Here is a 16,162-nt window from a genome sequence, read left to right as displayed (position 1 = left end):
AAGCCCTGACCCTTTCATTTGAATTTAAAAGTAAACATTCTGTTAGAATTTCGTTAAGTAATTACAGAGTTTGATTGTCATCAGTTTTTAAGATTTACTACAGTTACTATAACAAAAACAATAATTATTGATGCAATTTTTATCATTTCTAGACAAAGAATCAACACTAATTAACATTCATAGCGTGCGTGTAGCTTTTTATACCTTTCTGCCCAAATAAATAGCTATGATGTTGTAGAAAAAAGGTTAGTGTTGCTCATACAAGTTCTATCAGATAGTGTAAATGGCTCGTATTTGATATTCCTTCTTCTGTCAGCTGTTTGCCATAATTACTGCAAATTTTACTCCTGATTGGCCGGCGGTTTCTTGGGATGACTCCTCTCCTGAAAACTCTGGATGCCAAGATGTCGAGGTTTATTTGAAGAAACACAAGCAGAGCTGAACACTCTGAAACTTTGTTTCACCAGAGAATCTGGATTCAGCCTATTCAAGATGTCTGATCAATCTTTGTGGTTTCAATAAATGCTTCGGTTTGCAATGTAAAACATTGTACAGTTGTTTATATAAAAATGAAACTCTTCAAGATTCAGATTTTTCATATCTCAGATGTGTGTTTAAACATTCAATACCTTCTTATAAACTCCTTTTCCATGTTGTTTTTCAACCTATTTTGTTCAGGAAAGCTCAATGCTTACTATACCCTTACAATTAATTATTATGGTAATTGTTATGGCCTCCTTGTAGATAATTGCCTGTAGATTAAGTTAATTGTAATCAGTGCAGCTGATTTGACTTTTCAATGAAACTATTTTGTAATATAAGCAGATTATTACTATTTTAAGACAATGAATTCGCTTTTTATATAATCTTTACATGCTCTATATTATCTATGAGATTATACAATATGCAGAAGTGTGTAATAAGGAAAAGTTGCGTCACAGCTTTAGTTGTTAAAAAAATGGAGGACAAGAGGATGTGGATATTATTAAGTCCAAAAGAGGGCAGCAGTGAGTAAATATAGGAAATAACAGAAACCAGTAGGATTGGTAGAATATTTCAACCATGTCAAGACAAGACAGAAATACTTTACAACATAAACATTAATAATTCAAGGCCAGTATACAAAAACATTCATCAGTGTTCTTCCAATAAAGCACCATTAAACAATTACTGTTGTAAAAGTTGTGTAGTTTACATAAAATATCAGAGATGAATCCATATATCCTAATTTAAATGTATGAACAACAGGTTGGCACCATAGTCATATAAATAAGATTTTCAATTTAGCAAATACTTTTTTAAAAACTGCACACATAGAGGTAATAAAATAAAAAGTAGTAAAAAAAATTAAATCAGTGCAATAACCAGATGCATCTGTGTTAGTTCAGGAAACATTATTTGTGTTTTCGTTGTTATTGATCTCCATCCTGCTGATCAGTTCAGTCACCAGCTGCTGCACGGTTTGAGAGCGCAACCGGCCGACTTCCAGGACGCCCTCGTGGTTCACGCTTTCAGAGTCCTCATAGCTCTTTACCACCTGCCATGGAGACCAATTAATCAATTAATCAGTCATCCAAGCAAAGATCCAGATAACTAACCATTCCTTAAGTTACTACATTCTTTATTAGTTACCAAGTTATGAAATAAAGCTGAAAAATAAGAGTTGTGATTGTTTACTATCAGTATTTGTGATTGTTGTCATACCTTATTTGTGATCAGAGAAAGTCCAAAGACTCTTAGACCACAGTGAGTTGCCACGACGACCTCAGGTGCTGTACTCATACCTGAAATAACAATACAGTACAGGGGTAGTTTAGAACAGTGATATGAATAAATAGAAAATCTAAAACATCCCACTTCCTATTCACCCTCTACTTCAATTAGCCTCATGAACTCATTTTGTTCATTCCTGCCTATTCATAGTTTCTTTCAGTCACAACAAATACTGCTGCCCAAATACTGTCATTTGCTGATGTCTGTTGTAACCCTGTACACCAATCGTTTTACAAAGTATATTCTATAAGGAGATTCTGCTTGAAAATATGTTCATTTGCTTTTGATTAAAATGCAAGCAATCAATTAGTCTACTTGTTAGCAAACAGAGTAGTTTTTTATTTTATTTTTAAAATTAAGTTCTCCTAGCAAACTATGCCTTCATTTTAGTCTACAACCAAACATCTAAACAACCTTTATGGGAAAAAAAAATCGATTCAGATATGTAGATCTGTCAATTCAGATCACATACCAACTTTAACTTTTGTACATAGGTGTCAACTTTCTATTGACTGAACATGAAAAAAAAGAATAGAATAAAACAATTAGAAAATCTTCTATCTGGGCCAAACTAAGTGAAAATGTTCCTCCTGGTGCATTGAAGCGTTCATCAAAAACTGCAGCTGCACAACACATTAAATCAGATTTTACAGTGAGCATTATGCATTAAAAATACATTGGTTGGGGAAAAATATTTTCAACTGTGAATGGATTTTTAAATAAAGCTCCTGCAACTTTTTCCTCAGCCATGCAACTGAAAATTTTCTTTCAGTAGAGACTCAAAAGAACCCTTTGCTCTTATCCTTCACAACAGGAATAAATTGGATGTACAATCTCTGTGTGCATGAGCACAAAAATGTAGAATTGGAGCTAAGAATGAGGAGGAATGGTCATAATGAGACTGTGCACATTTCTAGTGTCTTAGTGCATCATACCGACTGCGTCCACTCCCAGTCGATGCAGCAGTTTGGCCTCAGCGATGGTTTCAAAGTTGGGTCCACCCACCATGGCATATACACCTTCCTGCACAAGGCTAGAGACACCCATCTGCTTGGCAAGCTCCATCACGAGGCTACGCAGCCCTTTGTCATAGCAACCTGACATAGCTGGAAAGCGTGGCCCAAACCTGCAACAAAAATTTATTGGCATCATTGACATGTAAAGGAAAACTTTTATTCACCACTGTGAGGACAGTAAAATATCACCACAAGAATCATGCAGAAATGAAATTACTTTTCATCGTTGGGCCCACACAGTGGGTTCAGACCGACCAGCCCAGGGAAGTTGATGTGGTCCTTGATTATCATGATGTCACCAGGACGTAGGCCATCAGCCAACGAGCCTGCAGCATTTGTCACTATAAGTGTCTCCACTCCCATCAGCTTGAAGACTCGAATGGGAAAGGTCGTCTGATGGAAAGACAGACATGTATTTCTATTTTAGCTATGCTTACTTGGATAGTATGTTACCAAGTGCAAAGATTGGCAGCCATTTGAACATGTTGTACATTGGGAAGCTTTGGGCATGTAAGAAATTTGGTGAGACCATTGACTGTTCAGGATGAAGACACAAGTCTGTTGCCTCTTTTCTTTTTTTGCATTCCTAAGTGAGTTGCTTTTTCTGTAAACAACTAAACCTTTTTTTTTTTTTTTTTTTTACTTTTTTGTTCTCTTCAAAAAGCATTTTGCATGCAGAGGATAAAGTTTGTCTCCTGTGACCAGAAGATCTTATTTCACATGTTTGCTGTGTCCCCTACATAGCTTGAGCAAACCACTAGTGAAATGAATGCTAATTATTAAAAAGATGAGTTTTACAGTGGTTTCTATTGAGTGGTTTTACAGTAAAGGTAGTTAAATATATGCAAGCTGCATATTAATTCTTTAGTTATTTGCCATAAATTATATATATGCATTGTTATTAATTTTATTTATTGTGAGCATGCCTGTTTTTTGCACAAATTAACTTTCCACAGTTTTGTTATGGTTTGTCAGGTGATGTAGGATTTTCACTTAGGAAGATAAAACTCTAAGGGTCGGTCTCCTGATAGTCACACAACCTTGTTTCATAGCTAACATTTAAGCATATAAAGGGTATTTTTAGTGAAAGTTTTTATTTTGAATCTGTTTTTTTTTTTTTGGGAGGGGGGGGGGGATTCTTTGCAAAGGGCATTTCACAGGACGCCACCTAAAGGAGAGTCAGGCAGTCTCAGTGTAACACACAGCAGTGACACACAGCAGAGAGCACGTTTGTCTGAATGGGTGTTCTACAGAAGGAAACAAAGGCAGCATTGAACAGTTGACTAAAAGGCTGCATGTGACCAAACCCAAGCATGACAATGTCTCACACACACACACACACACATCCAAGAGACTACAGGTTAGCTTGCAGCATGCTGGTTATTATGTAAACTTTGCCCAGGGTTGCTGGACTGAGATATTTTTTAGCCAACCACTTATGTGAGAATGTTGTAGTTTTGTGGTGGATGTGGATATAGTTGTGAAGACATGTTCTATTTAATCCATGTTTATGTGATGTGTTGTTTTGTCTGTGTATAAATGTATGTTATTAACTCTGCGTGTTCATGGACAGATATGTCTTTAGGCTTAGTATTATACTTTGTATTTTCTTACAGTTTGATTTTCTACCAACTTCCTCACACATTTATTCAAATTCCATATGGAAACACACACATGGATGAGTTAGGTTTTCCAAAGCCAAAATCACAAGACACATCCAAGTTTATGCTCACTGGTTGTTTAGATATTTAAGTCTCTGATTTATTCTGTCATTGTATTTTTGTTTTTGCTTAAGCGTAGATGTAACTTTTGTTGTTTTTGTGCATCCTATCAACAAGTTTGACTTTTGGAATAACTATTAGTACACTTGAAATATCTGTGTGAATACCTTAAGGAGTGAATGTCCCTCGTACATGTGGAAGCGGCCCTGCATGCAAACACATGACTTCCCCTTCAATTCCCCAAAAACCAGCCGACCTGCGTGACCTTGTACTGTAACAAAAATAAACATAGTGAGAACATTCATTTTCTTGCTTTCATTGTGCATGTTCACAGAATACAATTGCTTATAATGACAGTTACACATCAGAGACATTTCTGACTATAATTTTGCAGGGCTGATGGATAACCAAATTTAGTCTAATGAACAACAACATACTGATCAATACCTAAAAATTAAAATAAGGCATAAATTGAGCAATTAGTTATAATTTTCATACTTCAATTTGAGCTTCAGTTACTTAAATATATGAATAAAAAGAAGCTGAAAACATTTTTTGCAATATTCTTCTTATTAAATATCTGTTTAAAGGCCTTATGATCTTATGAACAAATGAAAATATAAAGTTTTGCTATGCTGTTGTGTTAATGTACAATATTAGTGACATGAATCTATTTGTAAAAATATCAGTATTTTTTAAAGATATCAATTCATAAAAGCATGCACTCATAAATTACCTGTGCTCTGAGGAAACCCTGGTATGTCAGAGTAATCAAAGGAGTCTTGACATTTAAGGGTATCAGCAAGCATGCCCAGTCCAGAGCCGCAAATAATTGCCACGATGGGACGATGCTTTGTATGAGACATCAGCCAATCAGAAGTCTTCTGATATTCATCGTGACTGCAGGAAAATAAACAGCGCAATATCACTCACAAAAATGTAATATTCTTAGTTGTGATGTTATGACCCTAGAAGCATCTTCATGATTGCATAGAAGCAACTAAACTAAAAAGACCTCTAATGTTAGTACATTAGCACTTTTCATGTGTTAAAACAACATACATTTCTTTAAATATCTGAAAATGGCACACTGTTGACAATATTATTAACATTTTCAAGCTATTTAACAACAATTTCACATTACAAAACTTTACCGAGCATCAGAAATGATGTTAAAACCTTTTCCCTTACCCGATCTGTTCTTTGCTGTGCATGATGAATGAAGGATGATGACCGGTACTACTTCCAGATGTGTGTGTGCGTGTGTGTGTGTTTGTGTGACAGATGAGGAGAGTGTGGTCAGCGGATGCTGATCAGCTTACATATTTACTGGTCACATGCGTCTGATTGGTTCAGAACTTGCTCATTCATCAGGAGCAGCCAATAGCGTTACAGTTGGAGTAAAATAGCAATTGTGTGGATTCCTCACATTTTTTTTTTTTTTTTTTGGTTGTGCAACGAGCTTTTGGTTCACATAACTCCTAGGATTAGTGTGAGATTTTTTTCCCCCTGTTTCTCAACTGCTAGAGTACAAACTGGGAGCCTGTTAAGATAATTATTCAATCGTTTAATCAATCTATTATCTTGAGTGTGCTTCATTTTTTAAGTATGATGCTCCTGCTGTAGTGTAGATTTTGATATAGGTAATATGGTTTTCTTTTGGTCCAGAGCAGGATTTCCTTTGGGATGATGCATTCAGTGAAAATAATAAAAAAAAATTAATTGATCTGCCATTTGCTACATGAACAAGTTTTCTTTTGCTTTTCCAGTCAGTAAAAATGTTCACCCTTAGTAATGTACTCAATAGAGCTGATTAAGCTAATATATGACTTGAATCTTATGATTCTGGATCATATTTTACAGTCTGCAGAAACTTCTGAAAAGGTTATAAAAAGACCAAAATAAAAGAGTCAGTGTAGCAATATTTTGTTTGGTCAAAATATGTTTCCATATTCTCTACGCATAGTTTTTTTAATTCCAAATCCTAATGTCCAAAATGTAAAACAAATGTCATTTAGTTTAATTTCCTGAACGCTGTACTACCATGTACTATTTTTTTATTGTTTAAGTAAAACATAAATGCTATAAATCCAGACTCAAGAGGTCCAAGGTTGTGTCAGGCTAATGAGGAGCGGCTAGCAACTCATGATCGCTAATACACTTCACATGTTCCTCTGCTGCCACTCTGATCAGATGCTGCTAATAAGGCTCATGTGAGCTTGATGGATGCTGAACAGAGATGGACTCGAACCAGCGGACAGCATACAGAACCAGAAGGTTTATACAGTTTACTTGTAGCAATGTCACTTTTAGCAAACAAAACCACATTCAGGAGTGCTAAGTATCAAACTCATCAAACTGGTCTCTGGAATCATCTTTGTTTTAACTTTAAGGGATGAACACAAAACTGCATGTAAATGATGCTGCATGTAAACGTGCATAACAGAAGCCATATGGACTCTAGTTAGACGGTTAATGAAAAGAGGAATGTAGATAGTTAGACACTCAGACATGTTTTACCATATTAGTTTTACAATTATTTTCAAAGACATTTTAATCTTTGTAGCGACATGCATTGTAAAAGCCATTTAATTTAATTTACTTTATTTCATTGGGACAACACATATAAATCAACATGTCAGCAGTAAGCATCAATGTAAACATGTTAGAGCTAACACAACAGCTAATTTTCTAATTTTCATTTGTTGTCCTAAAGCAGTTAAGAACAAGGCGTGTCCCACGAAACAAAAAGCAGGGAATAATGGAAACATCACCACCTATGCAACACGTAACACAAACAACATGAAGAATAAAAATAAGAGCTGGTAAAAACCAAGATTCGATCTTCTAATAGAGAATAGTTGTCAGAATAAAAGGTAAGTCTATACTTTCCCTCAACTTTCCATAATTATGCATGCAGACATGACTCTGCAAGCAGGAACACTTCCATAGGTAGTTCTGTTGTCAAGGCTTTTTTAATAGCAGTAAAGAGCTGACTGCAAGTATACACTGCATACAACTGGGTTAACCTGTTGTGGCCACTGATTTGTGCTTCTCAGTGTTTAATGCTCTGCTGAATGCTCACCATTACTGCATACCTTCACTTGGGCAGAATGTCAGAAATGTGCTCTCGTTCATTTAAACGTCTTTTAGATATCTAGCATTCTTGGCCATATATGACATACAGACGTTACTTCTGTGTTTTTCATTGTAGCTATTTAAGCTCTGAGGCACAACAATGTTTTAAAAAGCTTATTGTTACATATGTTGTACTTTACACAAAAATAGTTCTTGTGAATATAAAGGAGTAACTTTCCTGACATTATTTATATATCATTAACTAACAAGGGGAGTAATGTGATGTAATAGATATTGATCAATGCAGGGTCTGTAAACCATTCATCTGACTGAAATGTCTCAAAAACTCCTGAATGATGTTTTATCATTGGGTAAAACTAGTTTTTTGCAACAGATTTAATGTATGAGAGGTATTGAGGGTTTTAAAGTGGAATGTCTCAACAAATCCACAACTAATAACCATAAAAATTGCATAAAGACACACATTTTTTTTATTTATCAAATGCCACCATCAGGGCAAGTCATGCATCTGTTTAAAGTTTTGATGTATAATCAAATAAAAAAAAACTCTCCCAAACCCATTCACCAATAAGTCATCTGCAATCTTGAAGTGAAACATAAACATCTCTTTATGTAGACTGCTGATTCATACATTTTACAGATTATGTGAAACCTCAAAAAAATTTTAAATTGGTCTCTTTTACAGTCATGCATCACTTTATGACAGTGAAATAAAACTTCAAACATGTAAAAAAAAACTAATGTGAAAAACTCCATGTTGACTTCCTTTACCATTGACGAAAGTGCTTTCTGAGGCATAAGTAAATTTGATATATGCAAACCAATGCACCCCCAAGTTTTAAATTATATCTGCCATCTGGATACTCTCCTTGTTTTTCAAAGAAATTAACTGACAGATATGGAGTCCATGGTGGTGTTTTTCCTATTTCAGATAAACTGTATTCATGTTGGAGTACAATAAGATCACGTTTTTCCTATCAAGAGTTCAAAGTTACTAGCATTGAGAGCATCATCAGGAAGAGAAATTGTATAATCTGGTGTTCACGAGTCTCCTCGTGTTTGGATTTCTGACAAGATTTTTTTTAACTCCCTACCACATTGTCAGTGATTTGATTTTGAAAATCCCTAAAATCACAAATAAATCCTTTGGAACAACATAAAAAAAATTAAAAGAACAAAAAAGAAAAAAAAAGAAAAGTTGGGTGGGAAAACTAATCAGGAACATATATGTCATCTTGTGAGGGTCATAAAGCAAGGTCACGCACAAAGCTCAGGTCTGGACACAATCATGTGAACCAAAATCTAGAGTTCATCCAAATGATCTCTCTGGTGAGTGTGTTCTAGGAAAGAAATCTAGTAATTAACACTAATCAGACACTAATCAGAGAGGTGCTGTAGACCCTGCGGTGATGGTTTGGTCACGGGAAGTTTAGAGAGACTTAGGAGCATTGAGTTCCTTCCTCCTGAACTGAATGGTTGTCCCATTTTCAAGTTGGTTTCTCTAGTCAACCAACTTGATTCTAATCTGGGGGAAAATATGAACCTCCTTTTGCAGGAGGTTCTCTCCATTATCATAACCATAACCAGTCTTGTGGATCACTTTGCTAGGGAAGTTTAGGTCTATAGGCCACATTTGACTGAGATTTGTCCAGTTGACTTGAAGTTGGCAGTGCACAGGTTTGTTTGTCCAGTTGACAGACCAGGCTTGAGCCACTGGTCTGTCAACCAGAAGCTGGTGTTTGACTGTTTGACTCCTCTGTTATTTTTACCAAAGCCTTTTTTGCCTTTCGTGTATTGATCCATGTGTCTCCTTATCTTGATCACTATGATGTCTGACAGGAGATTTCATTATAGGAATACAGGCTATTAACCAAAAGTCTGATGATTGTTCCCTTCTGGGAATCTTTCATTGTCAGGACTGTTCTGCCCTCAGTCAGCCATTCAAGGTGAGCTTCATTCCTCTGCAGATGGTTCGTTTGTGCTGCTGACAGGAAACTCCTGCAAAGAAGTCAGCTTCTTGAGCTATTATATGTGACCAGACGCTGCCATAGCATACATCTTAGCTGGTTCGGTGGTGAATAGCCAGTTTGTTTTGTTCATCTGACTTTTGTCTCCCTTATCTCTTACATTGGGTGGCTGTTTTACAGTTTCTACAGTCTCAGGTATGGCATCTGTTCATATTTCTTGGATCCCTTATTTTAAAGGTCCTTCACCTCTTGAAATACATAACAAAACAAAAATATCTGTACAAATGCTAATGGTTATTTGCTAATTTTTCAAGCTGCAGTACTGTGTTGTGTTTTAACATAACACAGTACTGTGAAGCGTTGTGAGCTGCCTAATAATTTCCACCACTCGTCTTGCCTAAAATACCACTCCTAAGGCCCTGCAGCTTCTTACAGATATTACATAGAAAGCCTTTTTGGTCAATGACTTGTGACTATCCTCCCAAAATCACAAGTCTGAATGCCTGCTGGCCTCTTTCAACTCCACCATTAATTTACAGTTTCAGACCAGAGCAGTCTCTTACTGACCTCCTCTGGAGTTAAACTGCATTTCACCTTCAGTTGTTACTGTAATGTTTAAAACCAAATTAGACACTGTATGTGATCTCAGTAGATGTAATCCTCCTTTGTATTATGCATTTGCAGCCAGGAGGTAAAGTTTTTTTTTTTAAGAGTAAACAAAGATAGATGAAAAGATTTGTCTTCACAGAAACATATTTAAGGTATGATTATGTAAAATGAAGAAAATGTAAGCTACATCATAAAACAAAAACAGATTTTTTTTCAGCATGACATTTTCTAATACGTCCCCAATCTGTGCAAGTTGTGAGGTGGATGGAACCTATCTTGGTGTCTAAACTGTCAATGGGCGAAGCACAAAGTACAACGAGCCTCAGGTCCATCACAGGACAGCAAATAAAACATGCATGCACAAACTGAAGCTCAGCAACAACTTAGAGAAGTCAATTCCCCTAATATGCTTGTTTATGAAATTGTGGGAGGAAGTTGAAGCACCCTGAGATAATTTACACATACACAGGAAGAACATGTGGTATTAATACTCTGAATATTTCAGGAACTGGTGATCTTATGTGGTTTACACATACACCCTCTCAGATTTTATTAATAATGTATGCTAGTATGAAATAAGAAGATGCACAACTGTTGTGTGGATAAAACATCCCTCCTACATGTCGAAACTATGTAGAAGACCATAATATGTGCTAATGCATCTTTGCAAATGTCATACAGAAGATTTCACTAAGTTCTAAGTGTTGCTCAGAACAGTTTACTGCAGACGAGTTTGCTGGGTTTGTCTCCCTCTGGTGGTTGAATGTGGCTCTTCATGCGTGTGAACAATCATGACACAGATGCCTTCTTATCAGCACCACATCAAACCTGATGAACAATAAACCAGCCAGGTGCTGACATCACAGCCGAGTCTGAGGTTGTGATGTCAAGGTGTTGCGACTCGGTTAACACTCTGTCTTATCTCTCTGCACTTCTTCAATGTTTGATTGTCAGAATCAGGAATTCTCCACTGATCCGTCAACACTTTGGCGATTGTGTGTGTCTTACATCATGCTGACATTCTTCACAGATCTCAATGGCACACACACACACACACACACACACACACACTCACACAGAAACACTTAGGAGCCAGCAGGTGTGAGATAACTGGGCTGGTTTAGAACAGAAACACTTTGCTGAAACATTCAGTGTGTTCAAAAGCGTCTCCTTGTTGGAGTCAGGTTTAAAGCTGTCTGAACACACTGCAAAGCTATTCAAAGCACTGCTTAATCAGGACCTCAGTTAGCAATTCTGTGTTGTTGAGTATAACTGACATCAGATTTAGCATGATCTGGTGACTTTAGCAAGATAAATTTAAATCTTAGCGTCATTGAACGAATTTAGGTGGGGTGAATTTACCATGAAATTAAAATGTTTTTTACTGCTGTATAGACGTGGATAGAAATGTTCAGAATACTAAGATCTCAGTATTCTTCGGATATACTTTAAGCCTTTTCATTTCTCATTGACGTTTTTAACTCCCTGAAGTTCTTTTTGCAAAAAGCTGCAATGCATCATTAAAAAAAAAAAAATTGTGAAATAAAGAGGAGAGGAAGTGATATATTTAGAAAAGTATTTCATTACTTATTCTGTATACACTTTTGAAAGTTCAAAGTGTATTAAAGTAAAAAAACTTCTGCAGTTGTTAATGCAACCATTTTAGATGTGACATCATGTCAGTATGAGGTCAACGCACACACAAGTCAACACTTCTGTAACTCTTCTGCAATCAGAGGCTGACTTCATCCTTCAAGCCTCAGTTCGTGTGTTCGCGTGTGTGTGTGCGTGTGTGTGTGTGTGTGTGCGTGCATGTGTGTGTGTTGGTCAGCGTTGCGTGTTGATTGCACCTCGTTACGGCAGAAAGCAGACGGATGGTGATGGAGGGAGTGTGTGTTTGTTTGTTTTGTTTGTTTCAGTCGGAGGCGGATGGGCAAATGTGTGTGTTTGTGTGCATGTGTGTGTGTGTGTCTGCATGTGCGTAGGATATTGCCTCAAGTTGCATTTGATGGTTGCACAGGAGAGCAACAAAACCATGGACACAGACTCACAAAGACACATTTTAACACAGCTAAGACATCAAAAAGATGAATGCTAACTGTTTTCATGATATTGACATATTGTTTTGGTTTGTAACACATCAAACTTTTGTTTTTGCTGTCATGACAATACACTTTACTGTTTAAAATTTTGACAGGTAAATCACTTCATTTACAACTCAGTTTTAGAGTTAAATTCACTTTATGAAAGAATTTTACTTAAAATAATTGAAAAATTGAAATGAAAAATGAGACATCCAGCTGTGTGTCAGTTGCAAAATATTAATCTTTTGTTTGTCAGAGGGAGGGACAAAATGAGTTCAAGCATTCTTGCATGAAAGGCACCCTGTGATGCCACTCCCGCCATGCGACACACAACCAGGCCTTTAGCCACACTCCCAAAGAAGAATTAAAGCATCAGTAAACATCGCCATCGTGGTGTAAAACAACTCTAATTTTTTTTTTTCTTTTGCCTTGTGGGCATGCAGCTATATTGCCCATATCATGGTTAAAAGTCAGTCAGTCTACTTTGGCTGCTTTTGTTATGTCAGGACACTATTACTAAAAACAGATATTGACTTTTACAAAATAAATCTAAATTCACTGATGTATGAATTATGGTAAGATTTGTTCTTAGCTTAGTGTTTTCATGCTGAATCAATTTGGCTTTAGACTTCCAAAACTCTGATTGTTAACTAAGTAACTAGTCCCTCATTTTCTAAAGCGACATTAAGGTAAAAATTTTTACTTTTGCATATGTGTGTCTATTTTATTGATTAAATACTTTAATGTCCCAGATGTTCTTTTACTTTTTCTTCAAAGAACTTTTTCTTTTGACTGTAAATATTTTTTCAACAATATCTGCAGATCTTATGAAATACTGGACATTTTTTTCCTTCAGTTGCATTTCAATGCAAAAGCCCCATTTGTGGCAAACTGTGATGTATTGCATACTCTTAATATTTGTCAATTAGACTTGTTGTCTAACAGAAACAATATTACATCTTCCTCAGGAATCTGAGGTACTTCAACTCATCTGTTAGATCAGATGAGCAAGGAGGGGATGCTGGTTCATCCCTTCCTTGAAATACTTTTGATAGATGCTCACCATCGCTGATCAAGAACAACACACAAGCGCTTTTGTTATTATATTAAGGCCACAATCTTCAGTTGCTTCCTAATCTAGCTCTTTATGTTGAACCTTGGCTGGACAAGTGACGCACTGATTGCTTCACTTTTAGCACTCGGGCAGTGTTTATTTTTTGTGCGGAAAAGTTCAAACCTGCTAAAATGATTGATTGTGTCACTTACTTGCGACATTTCACAGTTCAGATGTTTGAAGTAATCAGGTCAAGTCTGGAAGCCTGATTGCACTTACTGCTTGCAACTTTTATTAGGATATTTTCCAACTAACCTCGGATTTTCTTCCTTCTATCAGACTTGCACACAAATAACTCATAAAAGTCCCCCGCTAAATGTTATTTCAATCAAGTAAATTTTTTATAACCATGTATTGATAAATAAAACATGGGGAAACATCGCAAATGAAGACCTGCTTCCACGGCATTAAATCACTCTAAATAGAAATGAAATTATAATGAAACACACACAAAGTGAGTCTGCTTTAAAAATACATCCTCACCAGAGATTTACCGCAGCGGCTCTCTCGTGGAAACACCAGTGCCTTAATCTTGATCATTAAAATAAACATCAAGCCCCCGTCTTGGCTGTTATTCATCCAGCGATCATGTTTTACTTTGGTAAATGAGCGAGAGACCTGATGGTCCCATGGGAGGAAGAGTCAGACTAATTAGCTTCTGATGCAACACACCTGAGAAGCGCGTGAGACGCTTCACAGAGCTTCATTTGGTTGATTTAATGTCTCAGACGAACTTGACTGGAGCGCAGGCATTTTCTTTTATAACATGAAACTTAAACACGTTGTGTTTTAGGCTATGACACTGTATGTTCCCCTTCATGTTTGTCTTTACTTCTTAAAAACGTCACCTTATATATCACTTAACATGAAAGAAATTGGTAGATCTTCAACCTTTACTTAGTTTTCATTAAATGCTAATTTTTAAAAATGTGTTTGATTTGCTGAGAAAGCAGAATGCTGCAAAACTGTATATAGCGCTGACAGATTTGTCTGTTAGATGTAGTTAAGAGTGTATTAGATATAAATACGATGCAGTCTGATAGTATTTATCCTTACAGGTTATTTTATGTTAGATTTTCTTTCTCTATGAAATGCTTCAGATCATGAAAAAAAATTGATATCACAAAAAACAATCTGAAAGGAAAAAAAATTGTATTAACTCAGGTAAAGGATGTGAAAAAAAACAGTTGCTCCCTAAACTTCATAACTGGCTAAACTGTTGGTTGCGATAACTGGCAATGAACCTTTTAAATCACTGTGGAGGAATTTTGGTGAAATAGCTTTTGCAGAATTGTCTTAGCTCAGTCACATTGGACAGTCTTCTAAAAAACATCAGATTTAAGTTCTTAGTTTCATTTCTTTTAGCCATTCAGAGGTGGACTTGTTGGAGTCCTTAAAGTAATTATCCTCCTGCATAAGCCGGCTTGAGATTAAGAGCATGAACTGATGGTCAGACTTTTTCCTTCAGGATTTTCTTCTTCAATATATTTTTAAACCTCTGGTTTAAGTTTCTCTTCAATTCAGAGTTTCAGTGAAGCTTCAGAGCTAGATCTGAACATTTATAATTATGTTTTTCAGAGTATTATGTATTTTTACAGTATGCACCACAAGCTGTCACATTACTAAACAAAACAAAATATTTTATCCATTTGTAAAAAAGTTGAGTTTGTTTAACTTAAATTTTCCATCACAATTTAACTATTGATAAACTGATTCAAACTCTTATGCATTCCTATCTTTGGAAATATATTTGATTGGTGTCTCCATTAACAGAAAAGAGTCCAAACTGTCACATAAAGTTCATCTTAAAGTTCAGATTTCTCTGTGAAGCAGTTGAAAAAGCTATTTTCTCCGGTCACAAAGTCCAGGTCAAAGGTTGAATCTATCCTCTAACTACAAATATACACACGCACAGCAGTAATGTCACAAAGGATGGTGTATGGAGTCGTCATGCCGACAACAGACATTACTGCTGGTTTCATCACGAAGACAATCCCAGGCTGGCCTCAGTGTGTGTGTTTATAGCTAACCCTCTTTTTTCCCTTTTCTCTCTCTCTCTCTCTGTGTATCTCTCTCTTTCTCTCACACACACACACACAGACACACACACACAGTATTTAGTTGTCTTCTTATCTCAGTTTTACATCATCCCTGGTGACCTCTGAGTGTATGTGTGTGTGTGTGTGTGTGTGTGCATGTTCCAGGGACAGGCCGGGACAAGTTCAGGTTTATTGCAACAGGGAAAAAAAATGTAATAAGTTTTGTGCTCTGATGTTCTGTAACAACAAACAATGACAGATAGCAATGGTACAGTATCTGTATGCACTGACTGCCTCCTTTCATTATAATCTGGGCTTTTCTGATTTGCTTTGTCAAGCAGCCAATTGCTAAGCAGCCAAGTGCTGTGTAGTCGGGAACATTTTACTAGAACAAATAAAAGCCTTTTACAAACAGAAGGCTGCAGGAGGAGTCAATATTATGAGACGCTAAAATCTGAAGCAGGTCCCTTAATCTTTTTCTAATGTGTCATAAAGTTTAGATTTGAAAATGTATCTAAAGCTAGAATAAATATTACTCTTTTTAATGTATGCAATCACCACACAGCAATCTCTTTATTGTTGTGTTTGAATTTTACTTTTTAACAGAAGGGATTCAAACTCTTCTCTGGCCCAATAGATATATTTAGAGACTCAGGAATTAGTCCTTTCAGTTTGAGAGCTGCATCTAATCTCTGATGCTTTCACAATCCACAAATTGAGAAAACATGAAACAGTTTTAG

At 36.3% G+C, this 16,162-nt stretch overlaps 1 protein-coding gene across 2 annotated transcripts; it reads right to left on the bottom strand.

Moving 5' to 3' along the window:
• Nucleotides 1-1,038: 1,038 nt before the first annotated feature.
• Nucleotides 1,039-14,023, bottom strand: pnp4a (purine nucleoside phosphorylase 4a). Of its 2 annotated transcripts, none has more exons than XM_015030131.1 (7): nucleotides 13,867-14,023; nucleotides 5,247-5,410; nucleotides 4,678-4,781; nucleotides 3,007-3,182; nucleotides 2,709-2,899; nucleotides 1,705-1,784; nucleotides 1,039-1,537 (listed from the first exon to the last, which is right to left on the bottom strand). In XM_015030131.1, the coding sequence occupies exons 2-7, from the start codon at nucleotides 5,374-5,376 to the stop codon at nucleotides 1,385-1,387; spliced, it is 834 nt and encodes a 277-aa protein (XP_014885617.1). In that variant the 5' UTR covers nucleotides 5,377-5,410; nucleotides 13,867-14,023; the 3' UTR covers nucleotides 1,039-1,384. The 2 variants fall into 2 exon arrangements, with proteins under 2 accessions (XP_014885617.1, XP_014885616.1); XM_015030130.1 differs by lacking the exon at nucleotides 13,867-14,023 and adding an exon at nucleotides 5,702-5,784.
• Between the last annotated feature and the right edge of the window lie 2,139 nt (nucleotides 14,024-16,162).

Source organism: Poecilia latipinna, unplaced genomic scaffold (genome assembly GCF_001443285.1).
Source record: "Poecilia latipinna isolate Pla-1442-1.1 unplaced genomic scaffold, P_latipinna-1.0 Scaffold174, whole genome shotgun sequence".
NCBI classification, from domain to species: Eukaryota; Metazoa; Chordata; class Actinopteri; order Cyprinodontiformes; family Poeciliidae; genus Poecilia; species Poecilia latipinna.
This window is presented reverse-complemented; position numbering and strand designations above follow the sequence as displayed.